Source organism: Rhinichthys klamathensis, unplaced genomic scaffold (genome assembly GCF_029890125.1).
Source record: "Rhinichthys klamathensis goyatoka isolate OS25496 unplaced genomic scaffold, OSU_Roscu_1.1 h1tg000135l_1, whole genome shotgun sequence".
NCBI classification, from domain to species: domain Eukaryota; kingdom Metazoa; phylum Chordata; class Actinopteri; order Cypriniformes; family Leuciscidae; genus Rhinichthys; species Rhinichthys klamathensis.
Genome location: NW_026606670.1, coordinates 703,038 through 726,506, shown reverse-complemented (window position 1 = coordinate 726,506; position 23,469 = coordinate 703,038). Strand labels below are relative to the sequence as shown.

General features: G+C 36.4%; 3 protein-coding genes across 3 annotated transcripts; 2 read left to right on the top strand and 1 right to left on the bottom strand.

The window, feature by feature from the left end:
- Nucleotides 1-1,484: 1,484 nt before the first annotated feature.
- Nucleotides 1,485-3,955, bottom strand: znf511 (zinc finger protein 511). Its single transcript, XM_056257027.1, has 6 exons — nt 3,692-3,955; nt 3,417-3,490; nt 2,823-3,024; nt 2,104-2,228; nt 1,748-1,930; nt 1,485-1,640 (listed from the first exon to the last, which is right to left on the bottom strand). The coding sequence occupies exons 1-6, from the start codon at nt 3,887-3,889 to the stop codon at nt 1,574-1,576; spliced, it is 849 nt and encodes a 282-aa protein (XP_056113002.1). The 5' UTR covers nt 3,890-3,955; the 3' UTR covers nt 1,485-1,573.
- A 1,310-nt stretch (nt 3,956-5,265) lies between these two features.
- Nucleotides 5,266-12,612, top strand: adam8a (ADAM metallopeptidase domain 8a). Its single transcript, XM_056257117.1, has 25 exons — nt 5,266-5,401; nt 5,519-5,631; nt 5,739-5,812; nt 5,913-5,991; nt 6,086-6,162; nt 6,413-6,596; nt 6,761-6,826; nt 6,906-6,974; nt 7,081-7,250; nt 7,639-7,720; nt 7,841-7,974; nt 8,082-8,259; nt 8,907-8,996; nt 9,098-9,293; nt 9,466-9,532; nt 9,629-9,797; nt 9,898-9,975; nt 10,216-10,300; nt 10,410-10,524; nt 10,637-10,820; nt 10,948-10,983; nt 11,085-11,141; nt 11,997-12,086; nt 12,194-12,268; nt 12,421-12,612. The coding sequence occupies exons 1-25, from the start codon at nt 5,350-5,352 to the stop codon at nt 12,463-12,465; spliced, it is 2,565 nt and encodes an 854-aa protein (XP_056113092.1). The 5' UTR covers nt 5,266-5,349; the 3' UTR covers nt 12,466-12,612.
- A 667-nt stretch (nt 12,613-13,279) lies between these two features.
- On the top strand, nt 13,280-22,572 carry spef1 (sperm flagellar 1). The gene is made up of 7 exons (XM_056257116.1): nt 13,280-13,447; nt 13,632-13,743; nt 16,313-16,463; nt 16,586-16,628; nt 19,542-19,614; nt 19,722-19,818; nt 21,804-22,572. Exons 1-7 carry the CDS (start codon nt 13,333-13,335, stop codon nt 21,882-21,884), a joined length of 672 nt encoding a protein of 223 aa, XP_056113091.1. The 5' UTR covers nt 13,280-13,332; the 3' UTR covers nt 21,885-22,572.
- The last annotated feature ends 897 nt before the right edge of the window (nt 22,573-23,469 follow it).

Sequence of the window (23,469 nt, the reverse complement as noted above, 5' to 3'; positions counted from 1 at the left end):
ACAACAGAAACGCATAGGCTAAAATAAATAATAATAATAATAAAAAAAACATTTAATTTCTTATGACATTACTCATTTCCAAGCCTGCAGACAAATTCGGCCTAAATGGATAGTCAATTTGAGCCCACTTTTTTAAATGAATACATGTATTTTCACGCAAACCAAATATTTTGTAGCATATTACAAAGATTGTATAGGCTACCCAGATAGCTACAAATTTACGAAATCTGTCAATAGTTCCGCTACACTTCTTTTTTCCCCCGCATTAATTTGACAGACTACTCGGTTTTATGGTCACATGCTTGTTATTCTGTTGGTCATTATTGAAGAGAAACTATGCGGAGACAAACAGCATAGTCCATTATACCATCCTTTTACTGAACTTTTATACCAAACGTTTTTACATGCCGTTAGATACAGAGTATTTTGGCCTGTTTATTGATTTTTCGCCTGTTTAGGCATAATCCCTTCAGTAGACTACATGTATGCTAGTTTGCTAGGTTGTAAGATTAATGTCTAGATTTTTATTATTGTAAATACGCGTATATTACCGATTTTGCATTGCCCTTTTGAAAAAAATACAAATAGAATTGCTGATATTTATACAGTGTTTACATTTATCTTCTGTAAATTATTGTATATTTTATATGTATATACAAATTAGAAAAAATAATCTTTTGCATTAAAAAATAAATCTTCACAGAGACTGATGTGTACAATGTCATTATTTACAAGTAAAAAATACAAACTTCAACCTAATAATCCTCCAGGAGTTCTTTTTCTTTTCTCTCTCTTATGTTTCCTAAACCTAAATAAAAAGCGCTAGCCTGTGTAATTCACTGAGGTTTGTTACAGCTGTTAAACTGCGCATTGTTCCATGTATTAAATTGTTTAATGATGAATGAATACAGACATTTAATTTAAAAATAGGCCTAAGCGCTAAATGGGAAGCACGACATTTCCAAGAGACACGAATATGCTTCTAAATATATATATATTATTTATTTATTTTTTTAAGAAAAAAAAAGAGGAATAAAACAGTAGGCTATTTAAGTAAAAGGATCAAACACTTAACGCCGAACTCTCGCGGCCAAAATGAAAAACGAAAGAGCCATAGGTAGGCTATTCCAAAGGCTAGTCCTTCAGATAACCTTTTTATAGCGCTACAAAATCCAAATCCTCGTCAAACCCATTCGAGAACACACATTCCTTCCATTGCATCTCAAGTTTGTAACAGGTCTTCCAACAGTTCCATGTATTTGTGTCTGAAGCATCAAGCGAGAGAGCAAATCAAAGTGCCATTCGTTGAAAGCATCTTTAGATCTCGAAGCACATAGCCTACACTTAATGGAATACATACAATATGTATTTAAATTACTCAATATATGTGCAAGTATTTATTCTGCTTGACATTTGACTTAAATTTCTTGCCACAACCGCCTTAGTTTTAGATCTGATTAATAATATCAAAGAGAGAAGACACCTTTTTAAAGATTGCTTTAACAAGTTTTATTACAAATATGCCGCTCTCGACAAATTACTGCAATTGTTTGCATTGAATAAAAGCTTTGGCCTACTTCTTCCTTCTTCCTCTGAAGCCTCTGACTGAGCCTTGACCGAAGCAAATGGATGATGGAACTCTGGAGGAAAGATAATAATCAACACAGATAGTTCTGATCACTGAGTCTACCGGTTAATGAAACTTAACCAAGCATTTATATGAATCCATGACCATGAATCCACTCACTTGTATGAATATTGTGGCTTTAGATTAGCTGCATGCATTGGTCCGCTTTCTGCAGTCTTAAGGCTTTCTGGATCTGGGGTCAGAGAGAAGTCCATGGACTCAAAGCTCTCTTGTTGTATAGTTGCTGTTTCAGAAACCTCCATATGTGCATCCTTCTGTTGCCGAGTCTTTTTTTCTCGTATTCTGTTGATTTGCGCATTAAGATAATTAAAAAAAATACATTCTAAAATGATTAAAAAATAAAATAAAAAATTGTATGAGGCACTGAAATGACTGAGGTGACTGGATAGAGTGCAAAAGTACAATATCTATATTCTAAAATTGTCCACAATTTACAATCAATATTAATTTCAAACCTTCCACTCTTCTTTGATTTGTCAAATCTGAAGTCTGCTGGATAGCTATGTGTTCTGATAAGATGATCTTTCCTTTCTTTGGTTGTTTTGAATTTCAATCCACATCCATCAACCAAGCACTCATACTGAAAAGCAATATTAACAGAACACAATCAGCAACGCTGAATGATATTTGTTTGTTCAAAGACAGTGTGCATGGGGAGGAGGAAAAGTGTACTAATATTTTCTTTCACAAATGTTATTTCTTGTCCCTTTAAAATCGGTTTCAAGTCAATGAAACACGCACTGACTCCTAGTGTTGAATCCAGTAGGTGGCAGCATTTCATAAACACTTTCTCTGTGTATGAATATCAATTCTTTAAAAAATATGTAGTATTTCCAGTGAGAAAGTAATATAAAACCGGAAAATGTATTTGTAGTTAGTATGCGCTACAAAAAAATTATGTATCATCCAATTATTTTTTTTACAGTAGATTTTCTTTTCTGGTAGATAGGCTATATATACACCCAAATAATTCATGCAAGATTGCCTGCAATCAATGACACTCCAATTCTCATCACCTTCATCAAAGTGGTAAATAAAACTATATCTAGCATGCATATAGTCTGTCTGAAACATGCCACTCAAAAACATGTTATGAAAGACATAACCATAGCACTTCATACAACAACATGTATCACTCAGTACAGTCCTATGACCTATCTGGTGGTACTATTACCATGCATTGTTTCTCCGCCATGACCTGGAAGAGCGAGTCATGCCACTCCAAGATGTGTATCTCCAGCAGTCGGTTTGATGGAAATGAGCGCTTGCAGTTGGAGCATACATTTCGATGCAATGAATTGTAGTGGTGTTCATACCCTTCCAATGTGTCAAATAACTGTTTGCATCCAGCTATGTGACATCTGAACTCAGAGATACTGGGAAGAGGTTTGAGATATTAGTGATACATTTATCAAGGCAAGACGATGTTCATCAAAATACCCCCCCCACCTCATGAGATACATTGACATCACTTAATGATAGTACTAATAACTACACTAATAATATTAATAGTAATCTAGCGAGTCACAATGACAGCAACAGAGAAAGAATCACATCCAGTTGAACTAGAATAAATATACAAGGACATTTTAAGAGCTGAACAACTGAGGTTCTTTATAGACATATGAAAATTATTTAATAGCTTTAACAATTATGATGCATAACAATTATGATCTCAATAAGATCTACCAATTATTATGATTATTAACGATTTTAAGTAATTTGCCAAACTACAAAGCAATATCAGTGGTGAAGCGACATCACTCACGTTGGAGGTTGTTCGTCATATACAATAGCCGTCACGACATCTCGTAGGTACATGTGCCTGTGTATGTCGCCATCCTGATGAAGAAGAAACATGAGATCGGGATATTGATATTGGTAAATATCATCGCCACGTGGTCAGGCAAGTAAGTTTCTACTTTGACACTCTTAGGTTAAGTAAGATATTGAGAGAAAAGCATGCCATTGTTGATATATTGCCAGAAGGATTGCACTTTTTTGAAGAGCAAAATTCTTGTCGACCAAATCGAATCTACCAACCTCAAAAAATTCATCTTCTACAGCAATTCGAACTCGTTGAGGTCTGAATCCAAAAGGTGAAACAGCAGTTTCATCCCTTCTTTCTTCTTGTTGTAAATCAAGACAAGCGTATTTTCTATATTCAATCACCGGTATCTTATCTGCAAGAATTGTTGGTGTTACAGACCCCAACAGTTCAATTAATTCGGGTTGCAGCATTATGTCAACATACTCCGCGTATACGCCGCCATGCGATTCCGTGTCATCGCCCTTTCAAAATAAAAGCCCGTTGATGACGCAGATTTCATGAGAAACTTGTAATTTTATTTTGATGCAAAACCAGTGCAATCAAATAGAAAAAGTCTGATTTATAGTCTGATAGTCAGTATATAGTCTAATACTGATAAACAATACTGTAAACCTAAGCAGAAAAAAGCTAAGAAAAACTGCACCTGCAGAAAATAACCACAAGATGTCAGTAGAGTCATTCTTGTTATGCTGTTCATCCATCATTTTTCAAACGGCTGGGATGCTGGATGCTCCCATCATATATTATTGGATAAAATATTACTGACAACATAATAACAATTTGAAATAACAATATTTGTTGTTTTCTTATAGCACATGTGATAGCTACATTTTAACTACTACTATTCATGTCCTTGGCCAAGTGTTTCCTTATGATTATAAAAAGAAAACACTTGGCCAAGGACTTTTTTTTAAGTGTCCTTGACTTTTTTTAAAAAGTGACCTTGAATTTCACTTTCTGTCCCAACTATAGACTTTTGCAATATCCTTTTTGTAATAACGAACATAGCCTATCCTTAATGACATCATCCTTCAGGAGATGACAAAATCTCATCTCAGCACATTTAGGCTAATGAATGGCTATGCTCTTCTTAATTTTGTCATTTAATCTGAATATCAGCATTTGTAATATTTAGTCAGTGGAAACAGTTCTGAGTTTAATTGATCTAATTATGTGTCTCTGGATAACAGTGATACATTGTATTACCTTGAATATCGTAGGTTTTCCTACGATAGGTAGGAATAGGTTTATGTTTTCTGCTGCGTTCGGCTGAATAATGACACAGTTTTCTATAAGAGCTGCAACAGAACTGAACTCTGTTTGCATCATAGAATAATTTTCAGGTTATCACTATAAAGCTGCTGAAACAATCTGTAGGCCTATTGTATAAAGCGCTAGCCTGTATTTAAAAGTGACATTCTGTTTCGGATATAGTTAATTGTTTTTGACAGTGTATTACCAATCAAATGATTTGCTACTTTAGTGATCTTAACCCTCAGAAAGTTTTAATAAATACTTTGTAACACAAGCATATTCATTCCAGTTATGGAGTTGAAAAGATTGATGAACTACAAAAAAAATCTACCAAATTAGCATTAATATTGATTCTGGGTGGTAGGCATACCTAGCCGGATTTTTTTTCTTCTTCTTCTATCAAATGATTTTTCTATTGAAAATTTGTATTTCTATTTTGTTTCCCGAAAATACTAACACATTTGGGCCGTGACTCATTAGTGACTAGTTTGCTGTTACCGGATAAGGAGGTCGTATTGTTTATGCAAATCTAACTGAGGCGGAGCATTAACTTTAAGTATGAGTTCCCACAGCAGCCCACCACGAGTCCCCGAGCAAGTCCACTGGACAGTGAACCATGCGATACACTGGAATATTTATATCACTGCTTTCTTTTGTTTATACATGGGGTGAGCGCACAGCATTATGAGGATTATTTTACAACGCGAATCATGTCACATCGCGTGATGTGTTTTGAACTTACTGATTACACATACTGATGATTTGTTTATTGACTGTTGCTTTAGAGAATCTTGAGGCAGCGAATCCAGCTTTACCTCATGTGATGCGCTATGATGTGGTGCGACTCCGACCTCAGGCACTGGAAGAGCGAGTGAGAAGGAGCGCCTCTTCTCTCAAGGTTCGCTCTTTTTCACACTATTTTTTTGCAAATCTGAAATATCATTGACATCTCTTGGGATGCTTGATTCGACTTTTATTCATGCACCCTTGCTTTCACCTCTTTAGAGATATCCTGAACAACTTGAATATGATTTGGCTGTAGATGGGAGGAACTTAACAATATCTTTGCAACGAAATAGGTGAGAATGTGACAATATTATAACAGCTTATGCTCTAAACAATATTTAGAGGAGGTCTTGTATTCACACTCAGCCTTAAATTTCTTTTTTTTTTTCACAGGGAGCTTTTAGGAAAACATTACACCATGTCACATTATACCGAAGATGGAATTTCAGAGACAAAGTCTTCAGACAATATTGTATGTTCAAAAAGTAAAACAGCTTAATTCTGTCTGACATAGAATGTGAATATTGCTGCTTAATATAACATTGTATTCTGTTTTTTCACTTCAGGATCACTGCTACTATCAGGGACACATCCAGGATCTTGAAGACTCTTCAGTCAGTGTCGGACTTTGCTCTGGAATGGAGTAAGGATAATGTTAATTTTAAGCAACTTTTGTTAATTATAAAGGTGATTGAATATTAAAAACATTGAAATATATTATATTATTAAAAAAGATATTTCACAGTTAAATTTTTTGGGGGGGATTTTGCCTGTAATAAGTTGCTTTGGATAACATTGTCTAGTGTAAATGACTAAATTTGTACTATATGTACAATTTCGGCACATAATACATTTCGCCCCCTTTGAAATATTGTATCTTCTTTATTTTGTAGGGGGTTTCTGAGGGTGAACAATCAAGTTTACTTGATTGAGCCCCTAGAACAGTCTTTGGAAGGGGACCATGCTATTTACAAGCAAGAGCATTTAAGGACCAAGCAAGGGGCCTTTGGATACATTAATGACACAGTCTATAACCTTGGCCCTAAGTCTAGCGGGTTGCATAAGAACAAATATATGGTATGATTATGATATTATAATGATCTCTTGTTGAAATCTGATTAATATTGGACTAGCTACTTGTTTCATTATTATGCAGAATGTTTAATTTGTACCTATTGTCTATTTATAATGCATTTACCATTAAAAGTTTTATGACACTGACTTTTTCAACTGTCCTTCAGAAAAACAAAGCCCCCAGTGGAGGACAGCGGATCATTGAGATGGTTTTGGTCGTTGATCATACGGAGGTATGAATGTGGTTTAAAGGAAGAAATATCTTGGTTACTAATGTGTTGTGTTCATATTGTTAAAATACATTTTCTTCAGTACAAGAAGTTTGGGAGTTTTAAGAAAATTGAAGCAAGAATGATGTTGGTTGCAAATCACGTAGACAAGGTATCAAAAAACTTTGGTTATTATTAAATTATTAAATAATAGGGTTTGCATGGAATGGTTTTTAAAGTAATAATTATTGAATAAATACAACTTTTTTCACTTTCAGCTTTACCGGCCGTTAAACATGCGTGTCATGTTGGTTGGACTTGAAGTTTGGTCTCAAAGAGACTTGATTGATGTCAGCAATATACCAAATCTTACTCTGGAACGTTTTTTACAATGGCGTCAGGATAGCCTGCTCAAAAGAAAGAAGCATGACAATGCCCATTTTATTACGTGAGTCACTGACTGCTCATCTTAACCAGTTTCTGTGCTGAGATTGCCACATTTGTACTCACACTGAACACTGTTCCCTTTAAAATGTGTCTCACCACAAGCTTTAAACATATTTTTATTTAGTAATAGAAAATAATGTTTTAAACAGGCGGCTTGATGAAGGCCTGTTTGGGCCGATATGTGTTGGTGTTTTTTAATATGTAGCCCTTCCCTGAAAATAATGCCTTTTTAAAAGATAAAATCTATGTGAGTGCCTGGATGATTTGATCTATTCTATGCATTAGGATCCATATACAATTATCGATATTTATTTTTAGAAATTTTATTTGTGGATTTTTGAAACAAAACAAACATCATTTAATGACTTAAATTCTCTTTTTTTATTCAGTGCTGTAGATTTTGTTGGATCAACGGTTGGGTTGGCTACAATGTATGCTATGTGCTCTCCATCCTCTGGTGCTGTGAATGAGGTATATTTTGAGAACACGTGTATATATGTAAATCAATAGATTAAAAAGTGCTACATTTCTAATGTTTGAAATAAAGCTTTGGTTGTGGTAAATAACATAAGATATTTTTTCTTTGCAAAGGACTATAATAACAATTGCATTGCAGTGGCTTCTACCGTTGCACATGAAATGGGACATAATCTGGGTATGTCACATGATAATCAAAACTGTGGATGCTCCTCTAACAATGGCTGCATTATGGGAGATACCATTGGGTGAGGCTAATTGTAAATGCATATATTTATACAATGGGTGAAGATATAAGCAACTGCAGTTTAACTCTTCCTCAGAACCTTCATTTTCTTTCATATTCTTCCAACAGGGCTATTTACCCTGATTCCTTTAGTACTTGCAGTCAATCATCCTTGAGGACATTTTTGCAGAACTATGACAGCAGCTGTCTGCTAGACGTGCCGAATGAGCGTGAATTATATGGAGGCCCAGTGTGTGGAAATGCTTTTGTTGAAAAAGGCGAAGAATGTGACTGCGGAACTGTTGAGGTTTGACATCTTGGTTTTGAAATTCTCTAGATGAGTCAAGTCAGTTTCTCAGCTACAGCATAACATCACTAAAATAGAAGTGTGTATTTGAGTAGCCTATAATACACAATTGTTCAAAAGTTTGAGGTCGGTAAAAAAAATTCAACGTTTTTGACATTTTTAAATGTTTTAGTGAATGCAGTAAAAAATACAGTAATAGTGTGAACTATTATTACAGTTTAAAATAAAGGTTTTCTATTTTAATATCTTTTTAAAATGTAATTTATTCCTGTGATGGCAAAGCTGAATTTTCAGCATCATTACTCCAGTCTTCAGTGTCACATGATCCTTCAGAAATCATTCTAATATACGGATTTGCTGCTCAAGAAACATTTATTATTTTTATCAATGTTGCTGCTTAATATTTTTGTGGATGCCATGATACATATTTTAAGGATTATTTGACGAATAGAAAGTTCAAAAGAACAGCATTATGTCTTTATTGGATCTTTACTGTTACTTTTGATCAATTTAACATGTTCTTGCTGAATAAAAGTATACATTTCTTTCTAAAAACGCTTAACTCAAACAGTAGTGTATTCTAAAAAAAAAAGTTCTTCATTTTGTAAACAATGAAGAAACAAAAACTTTGTAAACAATGATTTTAGGAATGCAACAATCCCTGCTGCAATGCCTCCACCTGTCGACTGACCGAAGGTGCCCATTGTGCACATGGAGAGTGCTGCCACAATTGCCAGGTATCAGAAAAGCCGCCCACCAGGCTCCAAAAGAAGACAATTGAAAATACATGTGAAAGTAGATTATTGCCTTAATTTCTGTCATTCATTCTCCCCTCTAGCTGAAACATTTAGGTAGCCTGTGCAGAAAGAGTGCTCACGACTGTGATTTGGATGAGTACTGTACAGGAGAGTCGGTCTTCTGTCCTGAAGATGAGTATAAGATGAATGGACTCCCCTGCAATCATAATCAGGGCTACTGTTACAATGGACAATGTCCAACACAAAAGGAACACTGCAAGATGCTGTGGGGATCAGGTACTAGTCTCACTGGGCGAGATTACATGGCATTTTGGATGCTTTTTTATGCATTTACAAAAACTTTAACATAAAAGTCTTACAACTTATATACTTATACAACTTTTATATAGAAATTGATAAATAATTAATCAAATTAATTAATAAAAATTAATAGCTTGTATATGCTTAGATGCTGAGGTGGATGCTGACACCTGCTTTCACCATAATGTAATTGATGGAACCTCCAAGAGCATTGAGTAAGTGTAACTTAACTCTTCTTTGATGGATAAAGACTAAAAATAGTATTTTGTTCATTGCTTTCTAATGACACAATGGTATTCTAAATCCTATAGGCACAGTAAATGTGGGAAAATATACTGTTATGGGGGAAATGAATTCCCCATAACCATGAACAAATATGTACTAACTTTACCATCAAAAATCTGCTACATGGCTGTGGATCCCTCGCCCACAGAAGACTTAGGGATGGTTCCAGCAGGCTCCAAATGTGGCACTAATAAGGCAAGTAAATAATGTCCAGTATATTGCCTTACACAGAATACAAAGTGTACAAAACCTTTAGTTATTTTATTTTATTTTTTAAATGTTTTCCAATCAACAGGTGTGTTACACCAGCCTGTGTCAAGACATTAGTATATACGGCACTGAGAACTGCTCTGATAAATGCAACAATCATGGGGTGTGTGATTTCTTTTTCAGTTTTATATTATTTTAAAAACTTTTTTAGAAGAAAAACATTAATGCAATGTTTTTCATGCTGTGATACTGTGATGTTGTGAAAAGCCATATCGCTCAAATGTGCTAAAAGTCAGAAGAATATTTTAAAATATATTTATATTCCCTTTCATATTTGCTTTATAGACAGATCTTTTTGAAAGCATAAACACATGTAAACATATTACTGACTTACATTTTAAAGGTGTGTAACCATGAGAGGAAGTGTCACTGCGATCCAGGCTGGGCACCACCCCATTGTGATGTCCAACTCTCAGAACTTTCAAAAAGTAAACCAATTACATCCTTACCATAACTGTACAGTACTTCACGTAATTCAATTGTTGTCCATGCAAAACTAACTCTGTGCAATTTCAAATGTGTGATTTTGATTTACAGAAAGAAAAGCTGTGATAATAGGTGTGTCTGCATCTGTAGTCATCCTTGGACTGATCATTTTAATTGGAGCACTGGTGTGTCACAGGAACAAAATAACAGAATTTAGAAAGAAAAGGTAGGATCTGTTACCTAACTGTCAATAATGCACTTTCAATGTCTGTTTTCATTTCAGTAAAAATATTATACTATTAAAGAAGGACATTCTATTTTAAATTATCTTCTAAAAGGTCTTTGAAGGACATCCACACTTCCTCAGGACAGTGCAATCCGGCATTCCTACCAGGAAGTGCAAAGAACAGCCCCAGATGTGCAAAACCACGTATCAGTCAGCCAACTTTCCTTGACTCATCCACTACTCTGGCCTGCAAACCTCTCTATTCTCCGGCTACACCCTGGAGACCAGCACCATTGGTAAAATCATTCATTTAGCCCTGAAACGAGCTGTTCAATTTGTGCTTCACATTAAAAGTGCATTTTAGGATGAAGGAACTTCTGAATATATACTGAATTCCAATCACTTATTTCTCACTATGCACAGCCTCCAAAGGATGCACCACAAACTAGGAAAGAACAGGTAGTTAATCTTATCAAAAAATACTGTTTAATTATATGAATCTATTCATGACTAAAACTGTTTTTTAAAAATATATATAATATATGTCCATATTCAATTAGATTGTGAAACCCTCTGCCCCACCTCCTGGCATTTCCAGAAACATGTATCCTGCTCAGGTGAGTCCTAGAATATCTTGTTATACACTCCTGAAAACAAAGGTTCCTCAAAGAGCCTTTCAGTCTTTCTTAAACGAACTGTTCTTTTTCATAGTGTGAAGAACATTTTAATAATCTAAAGGATCTTTTTGCACTATAAAGAACCTTTTGTGCAGTGGAAAGATTCATGAATGTTAAAGGTTGTTTATGGAATCATAGATGCCAATAATAACCTTTAATCTTAAGATTGTGCACTACCGTTCAAATGTTTGATGTCAGATTTAAAAAAAAGAAATGAATACTTTTATAAAAGATTTCTATTTCAAATAAAAGATGTTCTTTTGAACTTTCTATTCATCAAAGAATCCTTAAATACTGTAAATGCATGCCAATTTCCACAAAAATATTAAGCAACAAAACAGTTTCTAACACTGATAAAAAGAAGAAATGTTTCTTTGGCACCAAATCAAAATATTTGAATGCTTTCTGAAGGATCATTTGACACTGAAGACTGGAGTAATGATGCTGAAAATTTAGCTTTGCCATCACAGGAATAAATTACATTTTTAAACATATTAAAAATAGAAAAAATTTATTTTACATTGTAATAATATTTCACCGTGTTACTGTTTTTGCTGTATTTTGATCAGATCAAATGTAGCCTCCGGTGAGCATAAGAGACTTCTTTCAAAAACATACAAAATAAGTTGACCCCAAACTTTTGAACGGTAGTGTATATATGATTAAATATAATTGTCAGTTCAATGTTGGTTGCTTTTAATGCCTTCAAGCTCATTGCAGAGGTGACATAAAACAGAGATTACTTTGTCTATGTGAGACTAAAGAGCATTGTGTCATGTCTAAATTTTGTTTCAGGAAAAAACTCCATCTAAGTCTCCAACTAAATCACCACCATCTAAACCACTTCCTCCATCAAGACCGTTACCGCCACTGGTGTCTAAACCTGTAAGAAGCTATTTTTTCATGACTGATTTAACAGAAAGCATCCAAGCCTACTAACATATTGTAAATACCACGCAATAATATTATCCCTTGTTTGTTTGAACTGATAGGTGACTAAGTCAAAACAGCCTCCAGTGCCTCCAGTGAAACCTACTGGGATGCAGCCAGTATTCACTCCACCTCGGGTACAATTTTACATTTAGCTGTTCACTTATAAACTATAAAAGCATTTTCATTTGTCTCAAAAACTGCTGATACTATTTTTTTCAAGCTGCTTGACAGTTCAGTTGTGTGAATAAATGTCAGTGTTTTTAAAGCTTTTTTACATTCACCGTAGGTAATCCAGAAAGTTGCACTAAAACCTCCTGCCAGGCCCAGATGATCTGGAACAGTATTAGTTACCATGAATCACTGGGAGTTTCAGAAGAAGAAGTCTAAACTGAAAAAAGCTCATCTTTCTTTGTGGTATTGATCTGAATAACAAGATGCAGTTAAAGATGGTAAAACAGAATAAAGCATTTGCACTCTAGGAATCGCCTTTGTTACACTTTTGGTACAACTTGTTTGTAATTTCTTTCCTTTATTGTACTTTGGTTGTCTTTGCTGTTTATTTATTTTATATTTTAATTTTAAAGAGTGTTATATGCAGCTGTTTACAGTCAGTTCAGTTTCTCCCTGTAAGTCTACATCACATTGCCTCTTAAGTGGGAAAGCAAAGAGTCTCTCATACATCATGTTCTTCAAAACACATTTTATGTATTTTTAATTATTTTTTCCATACTCTCTTGTTATTTTGCGTCCTGCGTTTGCAGGCTGGTGCCATTTCTCACACATAATCCGTCCTGGCTTTAGTGATTATCTTATGTTCAGACTTTGCCTTATTTATAAGTTTCTTACACTTTTTTTTGTGTGTGTGATCTTTAAGGTTTTTGCAATTAATGAATTTGTTTTTTGCCTATTTTTTTATTATTCAAACTTGCAATGATCTCAGCTGGTCTGATTTTACTTTTTAATGAGAGAATGTACTGTTTTTACATTTGTTTACTATAATAAAGTTTTTCTAATTTCTTTTTTTAATCCGTTTTAGTTTATTTCCATATTATTGTGAATCGCTTCTCACGTGTAACGACATGACCTACTGCGCCCTGTATTTTCGTTGCCTAGTAACGATTCAAACAATCATAATAATACGCGTTCCTCTGAGAATTACAGTTTCGGGCTTTAATCACGCAAACGCTTGTTTCAAATTATGGATGGGCCAAAACAATTAGACGAAGAAACTTTGCAATACCTCTACGCGTGGATAGACAAGATACCGCTCTCCAGAACCAAACGGAATATATCAAGAGATTTTAGCGACGGAGGTATATCCTTCAAGAAACGAATAAAACCAATAGCTAATTAACTATTCATGTTTGTTGACATCGCATTTGAACAATGACTAACGTTAGATAAAAATAATGAAATATTATTATATATTATCATCTAATTAACTGACATTTTCTCAGTTCAATATTGTCTGAGTATTTTAATGGTTTCCATAAGCAGTTATGGCTGCAGAAGTAGTGAAGCATTTCTTCCCTAAGCTGGTGGAGCTGCACAACTACACGCCCGCACATTCCACGCAACAGAAGCTGAGTAACTGGAGCACCCTGAACAGGCATGTATATTTATTTGTTCTCCACATAGACAGTAATGCAAACAGCGCAGTGCTTATCTGACCCCCGCGTGTCGCTTGCCACATTCCCCGGAGGATTGCAGGAATGTGACATTACACCTCAGCAATAACACTGGCTGGGTCTCCAAACCTAATGAGCTGCCTAACTAGACAGCATTCTTGGGCATCATATGTCGATCAGTGGGGGGAATGATGTAGAAAGAGCAGTTGCCAGTTTCCTTTCAGTTCGGTCACGTTCGACGTAGTCATACATACCGTGCTGTTATTGATAAAACAAGCCAATGCACATTGGCGTGCGAAAATTTGCATCTCGCGTTCCGCCCATAGGTTCCGCCCCGCAGCGCTGGTATAAACCATAGACTGTAAAAAATGGTATAAACACGGAAGCTGATGTTGGCATAGTGTAACAGCGCAGCGCTTCTGGGTTGTTTTGACGTCACTTTGTAGGACAACTCGGAAGCTAGCGGCGCATGGGTTCCCTCGATCGAAAAGCTATGCATTTTCCCCATAGACTTTTGGAAAATCGCAAAAAATAAGATCTGTGTTCAACAAAGAGTTGTGACCCTTACACGTTTTGCCTATCAAGATAATCTTTACAAGTTCATCCAAAATTTATACATTTTGAAGCCTAAATAAAGCCGTCAGATATTTTTAAGACACAATAAAGTTTAAAAAACCACAAGCAGGTTATAACTGGTGTGTTTTATGTCAAAACGTGTTTTAGATCAAAATGTGAAAACATTTAGTGGCTTTGTTAACCACAGACCTTATTTCAGGCGATTTAGCAAAAACCCATTAAAAAAACCCATAGACTTTAGGACGAGGGAACCGGAAGTGCTAAAATGCTAACTCACTTCCGCGTTTTGGCCTACAAAGTAACGTCATAACTTCGGCACTCAATTGGCCAGCATCACACGCATCACACACATGACCAGCGTCGGCCAATAGTGAGCCTACATTCTGACGTACAACGCAGAAGCGCTGCGCTGTTACACTACGTCAACAGCTTAGGAGAATGACATGGAAGAGAAGAGATGGTTAAATAAAGTCGTTATTTTAGGGGGGTTTTTGCGCACAAAAAATATTCTCGTGACATAAACTTGGAGTATTTTAACGATGTCTTTACTAACTTTTCTGGGCTGGCAGATATCAATTACCTTGCAGCCTATGAAGGAGTGAGCCAGCTCTCAGATTTCATCAAAAATATCTTAATTTGTGTTCCAAAGATGAATGAAAGTCTTACGGGTTTGGAACAACATGAGGGTGAGTAATAGGCTCTATGCACGATCGCTTCCGTGTTTTGTCTCAGCCCGCCCAGTTACATCCGGTGCTGCGTCTAGGGTTGCCAACTGTCCCGAATTAGCCGGGACGTCCCGATTTTTGGCCCTAATTAATTTGTCCCGATCGGGACCTCTCTTGTCCCGATTATTGAGTGCTACGCTGATCTGACTGATTCAACAGCAACATGACTGTAAATTAGTTCAAATCTCCTAGAATCTGCGCATGCGAGACAGAACATAGCCTACTGTATGTGCGTCAGCGCCAAACCGTGTAGCGTGGAGAGAGAGGGAGAGAGCGAGAGACCTTGCCATTGCCAAATACGTCAGCAGCGTTCGTGCATAGAGCCTATTACTGACAGGGAATTACATTTCCCAGGTTGGGCTCTTCGGCGACGCGGTGGAGAACTCCGCCCAACAGAAGCAGACGGAGATCCCTACGGCAATCCCAAATATGTATTCTTTCACGGTACGGTTTCCTGCGGCGAGCCCGTGTCTTTCCCTTGGCAGAACCTGCTCTGCCATCTCTGACTGGTGTTGTCTCCCCCCTGCTATAGGCTGGAGCCACCTCAGTGACATTCCATATGTTGTACTGCCCGGAAACGCCCAGTCCATATGTGCAACCTCCACATACCTCCCAACGGGCAGGATGTGGCTTCCGCAGTGTTATCCAAGTCTGCCTGAGTGGGTCATGCGGAACAGCAATGGACTTCCCTGGCCTAAGCCCTGTCCATCCCCGCCTCAATAAAGGCAGGGGGATCAGGAGGCTTTCGCTAGGCACTGGAAGGTGGCAGCATTAAGTGCCGTTTTAATTGGGATCCCAATCAGTACGGTACGTCCAACTACGTCGAACGTGACCGAACTGAAAGGGAACATCTCGGTTACATTTGTAACCCTCGTTCCCTGAAGGAGGGAACAGAGGCGTAGTCCCGTCGCCACCATTGCTGGACCACCGCTGACTCCGGGCTCCGCTCGGCTCCTCAGTGAAAAACAAATGGCGTATGCATCTGCTTCCGTGTTTATACCTGCACTGCAGGGCGGAGTGCGAGTTGCAAATCTTGCACGTCAATTTGCATTGGCTCGTTTGATCAATACTCGAAGATGACGGCCTCCCTAAACGTGATCCCAATCAATACGGTACGTCCAAGTACGTCTCCATTCCCTCCTACAGGCAACGAGGGTTACCTACGTAACCGAGACGTTTTACTACCAAGACATTCCTTATGTTTGTATAGAATTGAACAACACACGCCTGCATCATGTTTTCATTTCAGAAAAGTTTTCTCTAAGCTGAACTTTCAAATACCTGAGGACTTGCTGAAGAAAATTGTGGACAGCACAGCAGGCTACATTGAACCAGTCCTTTGCTCTCTAAAAGAGAAGATAGAGGAAAAGAGACCAGGAAAACAATTCGATAGTACACAGGTGAGTCTGTGTGAATTTGCATTGTACATTATATTTGCATCATTCATTATTCTGAATTGAAAAATGAGCAGTATGCTCATTGATTGAGCAGTATTTTAACCCTGTCTCATCCTTTTTCATAGGACTTGGAATATTACAGCACATCAAATGGACAGCTGAGACCAGGTAGATACTGTAAAACATGTTGCACAGAAATGGGACTATAGCTTTTCAAGTTTTATATGCTACAGTAAGGCAATGAAGGTCATTTTGAAGAGATATGCCATGAAGGTCATGGCTCAGGAGTAGGTGGGGGAGGCCCTGGCGAAGACCACCCGGGGCTGTGGGACGGGCGCATCGATACTGCAGTGTCAATATCTATCAATCTATTACCATTTTGTGATCCTATGGCCATCTCTCACTATGTTTTTTTCTGGGGTAGGTTGCTAGGACTTTCCCCAACCCTCCCCATGACATGGCTTGGTACTCACACACACACACACGGACACACACCTACGGCCAATTTGGCATGTTCAAGAAGTTTAAGAAGCTAAAGAAATCTTTAAGAAAGTGCACATGTTTTATTTTGTTGGTATTTTAGTTTAATTCATTTATATTTATGTTGTCATTTTTTATTATTTAATCACAATATTTTTAATCACAAAAAGTATCGATATCATATCAACTTAAAAAAAGTTTGGTATCGACCCATCCCTAGTGACTGGCTTTGAGTCTAGGTTCATTAAGACTGTTAATGAACTGTTTTATCAAACAGTCACTTCACAAATCAGTATGTTTTAGTCGTTTGTAAAATGTCCCCAAAAAATTTAAATTCTGTCATCATTTACTCACCTTCATGCCGTTCCAAACCCATAAGACTTTGGTTAATCTTCAAAAAGTATTGTGAAAATATATGATCACATTACCTATATTATGAACAGATTTAAATTATGCTTTTATTTACATCTAAACAATGATTGAAACTCATACATAGAGCACATCACATTTGGTAAGCATTAAACCTCAAACGTGTGTGTGATGCACAAGAACCAATAAGGTTTGTTTCAGCGCACACAAAATGACATCTATTCATCAAATAAAGTGATTGTGTTTCTTCACAAGACTTGGATTGAACAACTCGATTTATGAACTAGTTTTATGACGCATTTATGACCTTTTTGGATCGCCTAAATTTTGATTACCTGGACTTTTAAATGAGGGACAGAAATCTCTCAGGTTTCATTAAAAATATCTTAATTTGTGTTTTGAGTCTTATGGATTTGGAATGGCATGAGGGTGAGTAAATTACAGAATTGTTATTTTTGTGTGAACTATCCCTTTAAGCTCAAGAAGGACGACGAAACCATGTCTATACCTTTACAGAACATGACTCCCATAAATAAATGTGACGCAATGTGGTTTGACCTCAATCACCACCCACCTAAATGTGTTAGTGGAAGTCAGTGGCCAGTGTTCCCACCCATATCAACTGTTTGCTGTGAAGGGAGGACATGTGAACTGTAGACTTGTGTTTCCTGTCTCCGCTGGATATGAATTGTGATGATTATTTTTGATGCTAGTAAGAATGTAGTCTAATTCCACTGTTTAATTAGCTCATCTTTTGTCTAAACAGATCAAATCTGAACACATGGAAATGTGTCATCATTATGTTTTTAGGAACAGGTCAGTGTTCATAGATGGGCTGATTGTCACAATACTCAGAAAACTCAGCCCTTGCCTCAGTAACCAAACTACCAAGATTAGCAAATAAAGTGTCGCAAGTTCTAAGGAGTTTATTTATGCCCTTTTATGTGCAAAGAAGATGTGCAAAGACCTTTTTGAGTGGTCAAGTGTCTGAAGTTTTGTGTGCTCAGGCCTTCTGCTTAGTTCAACCTAAAATGACATTTCTGTCATCATTTACTCATCACCATGTCGTTCCAAACCTTTCTTCTGTGAAACATAAAATAAAATATTTGAAGAATACCACTGAAAAACCACTAAAATACAATATCTTCTATTGTGTTTCACAGAAATAAAGTCATACAGTTTTTTAAAGATATTTTAATTTATAAGAATCCACAGATAGAATATATATATATATATATATATATATATATATATATATATATATATATATATATATATATATATTAGATAAATATACAGGTGCTCCAGTTTCAAGTTTAGTTTGATAAACAGTTATGGAAACTTATTGTTTCCATATGTATGAGGATGGAATAAAAACAGTCAGCTGTGTTTAGAAATAGGCCAAATGCATTGCATGGTCTGTACTCTTAACATAACATGGAGAAGGGCCAGATCAACCCTCCATTTCCCACACCTCATCATCATGGCGTCTTAGTCATGACAACATCTGGTTTCAGGTCCTACTCCCTCTTTTCTTGATAGAAAAGGTTCTGCGTCCATCAGCTCCATTTACCAGATAGCCCTTATCACTTCCAACAGGCTCAACACACTTGGCTAAAAGCCCTTTTCATCCATAGCAAACTCAAGCCAACAGTAGACTATTGAGTCTATTATGAGACCTGAAAGGCTAGATTGTTTCTGATATATCACATTATCGAAGTGCAGACCTTTTCTTTTAAGTAAACGGGAGTCCTGTGCTTTTTACTTTTTTTTACTATGTTTATAAGGTGAAGCACAGCTGGTGTTGATGATTCAAAGCTTAAAGCCAAATAAAACTCTACTGCTCCGTTGTTACAGTCTGGTGCCCCGTCAATGTGTCTTTTTGACCTTATTGTGTTTAATGGGTTCAAATGGAGTCTAATTAGTTTAGCCTTCCTGGCTAAGCAATTCTCATGAGCTATGGGGTGTACCACTCATCTTGAGGAAATTGATGCAGGGTATCATGAGGATAAGGTCTTGGTGGCTGAATTTAGCCTGGAGGGATCCTGAAGCTGGTCTATGCCAAGACCCGGCACTTTAGTTTTAGGCTGTCGCCTATATTTGTACATCAGGACATGTTTACCATGTTTTTGTTAGTTTCAAAACCAAACATGTTTAAATAAAAAAAAAAGTATTGTTTCTTTTTAATATCACCTTATTCCTTTCTCTGTTTTCTTACATTTCACATTACAGTGAATCATATGATGGTTTTTGAGAACACTCCAGCCACCAATCCAACCACTGTGATGAAAACAGGCAAAGTCAGGTATTGAGTGATGAGATTTTGTTTAAATAGAACTTTCTGAGGTCTTTGATGTAGGCCTGTGAAAAAAGATATACATTTATAATGGACTTGTTGTAAATCTTGCCTAGTGCTGCTGCAGCCTTGGGATCAAATGCGGATCCATCTGTCCGTTTACTCTTGGAGAAAAAGGAGCAAGAAATTTTGACTTTACAGGAGACTGTTGAGGTAAGGTTTTGATGTTAAAATAACAACAATAACAAAATCCAACTTGATATGCAGAGATTTCCCATATAGTGTAAACACTGTTGATCTCTGGCACTTTCAGCATTGCTTTGTTTGTCTGAGATTAGACATGTTTGCTCAACCAAAGGCATGAATATTAGGGTTTAGCTGCCTGTTTGTCTGCTGACCAAATATGGGGGGAAGGTTTAGGAAACCTGCATCGAAACAGTCATTATGTTTGCAATTTCGTTTTGTGCCACTAGTGCAGAAACCATACTCTGCACCTTCAGCAATCAATGAAAATTAAAATCTATTTACAAAATGCATGTCATTGATTTTATTGTAAATGATTCATCCATTTATACATTTTATTTATTTATTTATTTATTTATTTATTTTAACATCGTAATTTTCAAATAAAAAATAACGCATCTCAATCTTCCAGTGAAATGACAAACTTTATCAATCATTTAGTCTTAAATCCAATGCCCACATTTCAAAATTCAATCAACAACCAAGTCACCAGCCTACATTTTATCATTTTCTGATAATCTGTTACACTTGGATGTACGTCCCAATACAGAACCAAAAAAATCTATCAATACTTCTGTTTCAACACAAATTTAATGTGCATAATTCATTTTAAAGGGGTCCTATTCTGCTTTTTCACTTTTTCAACTTTAGTTAGTCTGTAATGTTGCTGCTTGAGCATAAAAAAGATTTGCCAGGTTACAAAGCTCCACTCCAAAGGGAGATATTTTATTTAACAGAATCCACTTTCCAAGAACTACAACGAACGATTCGTTTGGACTAAAACACGATTTTTACGGATCTTATGAAGTCACAATGTTACTCATTTAAATAATCCCTGCCCACGGAATACGCAAAAAAAGGTGCGAGGCCTGGCTGAGCTGCACTAGAGAAGACAGTTCCTAAGGCTGACAAACTTGTAGTTAAAATTTCTATTAAACACTGTTTCTGAACATTATAACCCCAACTGAGGACAGCTTCTAGAGACTAAGAGAAAACAATGCAGGCTACGCACAAAAGCTTCTCCTGAAATGGAGCAGTTTTCACTTTGTCGGGACAATCTGTTGTTTGTGGATCACAACTTGTAAGTATGTCTTATTATTTCTAGTTGCATTTTCTATTAACAGTTCCAATTTTAAGTTTTATGTTGGTATTACGATGTAAACAAAGGGCAAAGCTTTGCCTCAGCTCGCCTGCTTGCTGTTATGGTAAGGGGCGTGACATTTCCCGAACGCGTGCTTCTCCGCTAAGCGGTGCCAACACACTAGGACACATTTAGTATTTCAGAATAATATGTTTTTTGAACAATCAAGCATGAAAGCATAGTACACCCCAAAAACAAAATCAAGACTTCGTAAAAGGGCATAATAGGACCCCTTTAAATCTTTATTTCTTGCATGAGACCAACAGATATTCTTTAAAATTTTTAAATCTTATGACTTGCAAATCCCAAAACCTAACTAACAAGTTAGTTTCAGCACCTTTAGCATACAATGCCAGCTGGTGAGAGATGCTTGCGTCGCAAAAGGAAATTTGTCCTTCCTGTGCTGTTCTCCCTGCATTTGGTCAAGGGCTGCAGGTCACATGTACACCGACATGTTTCCTGTCACTGTTGTGGTAAGAGATTGCAAGATTGTTAAATGAGTCACTGTGAGTTCCGCAGATGTGATATTTGTCATCTGACAATAAGTAAGACAATTTTTTAGGTTTTCAGCAAAACATTCAACTGCTTGAAGTTTGATAATTGCAACTGTTTGCATTTCAATTGAAAGAAAAAGAAATTCAGTAACTGTCCACCTTATGTCCACCTTTTATCAACTTCTGCAGTCATTTGAATAGTCATCAGTTTATATGGATGGAAATGACACTACATAATGAACTACATAATCTGTAAACACTGTTTGCAGATATCCTACAACCCTTGTTGAATATCACTTAAATGTTCTACTTTCCTCCAGATTTTACAGATTAAAGTAAACCGATTGGAGAACCTTGTGCATCTTAAGGACCTACGCATTAAGGACTTGACAAAGCACTAAGTGCAATATAAGGCACACAACTCATGATTTCATTACATTGCCACCATGAGGAAGTGCATACTATATGCATACTCAACACTCCTAGTAAACTTATAAAAAGCTGCGTGTTGTCCATGTGAAATTATCTTTTTTCCATACCTGTTCCTAACCTGTGATTGTTAGCAAACAGAAACACTGATGGCAATTTCTTTAACTTACATATTGCATTAGCACCAGCAGTGACCATCTTCAGCAGTTTATGCTTCTGCATATGAATGATTCACCAGTATCAGTATACTTTTTATTTTTACGATTTACGTTGTATTTTTTCACTATTTTTTCTTTTTTTCACTAAATATTTAAGAACAGACCTCCATCACCATTGATCGTGATAATCTTACAAAGCTTACTCTCAACAGTAAATGCAATGATAGTGGTTTTATTTTATGTGGAATTATTGAACATTATATTTAGTATATATAATTATTTTAATGTTATAATTGTGATTTTCCATAGTATACCCAGTTGAATTATTATCTTTTTTTTTGCTTCCTAAATTTGGTTTTACTGTATTTTGGAATTTTTCTTATCATTTTACATTGTTTGTAAGTCACCTGACTTCACAGTATTATTAGTCGTCATGTCATAAGACCGGTCTACCATGTTTGTGGCTGATGTTAGATGTCGAAAGTAAAGTATTTGTAATGTTGATTATCGCGTTATTTTACATGCATCTGCTTATGTAAAATACATCTTGTTTCTGCTTTTTTTTCCACCTGTGTTTTGATCAGGAGATTCTGTACTCTTTCAGAAGACGTGTAATATCGCTTCCCTACCATATAACAGGGAAAACACGGAAAGTCAGAAAATTCTGTCAATGGCAGGGAAGCGTTTTCTTATAAATTAAGTCAATGGCGGGGAAAGAGTTAAGCACTTTGCACAGACACTAAAATATCCAATGACATTTACAAGAAGTAAAAGTATTTTTATCAAGTTTCACTTCTCCTTTCTTTAAGAATATCCTCGTTTGACACGTGGGCTGCAGGAAAACATTGATTCTTAACTTATATATAGGCCCTATATGTTTATTATTATTATTATTGACAATGGATTCGTAAAGTGGCATTATAGGCTGTGAAGAAGGCTCGTCACCATGCCACAGTTGCCCATACAGGTGTTAGCAGTCATTGATCTACTTCCCTCCATGAGTCTATCCAGTGAGTGCAAAGGTATCAACACATCACATTCTGTTTCCCTGGGGGGCCATCAACATTCAACAGCTCCCTCTTTTCACCACAGGCTATTCTTTATCATACAGTTATCAGATCATGGGAGACCTGTAATTTGGGGGGTTTCCTTCAACAATGTAGATTTGGCTCCAGCAGAGTTGCAGGCACTCATCCTCTCTCTGCTCTTTTTGGCTCCAGGAGTTCACAAAATTCTTTTGAAACAGTATTTGCAATCACTTTGTGTCTCTCTCATGAGGCATGTGTTTATACTAACATCAACCCCATGTGGAAACCTCAGACCAAATGTAAACAGTTCTGCAGCAAAGTTGAGAGTGGAAAAAAGCTTTATGGCTTTATGTAAGAGATTATTATGAATT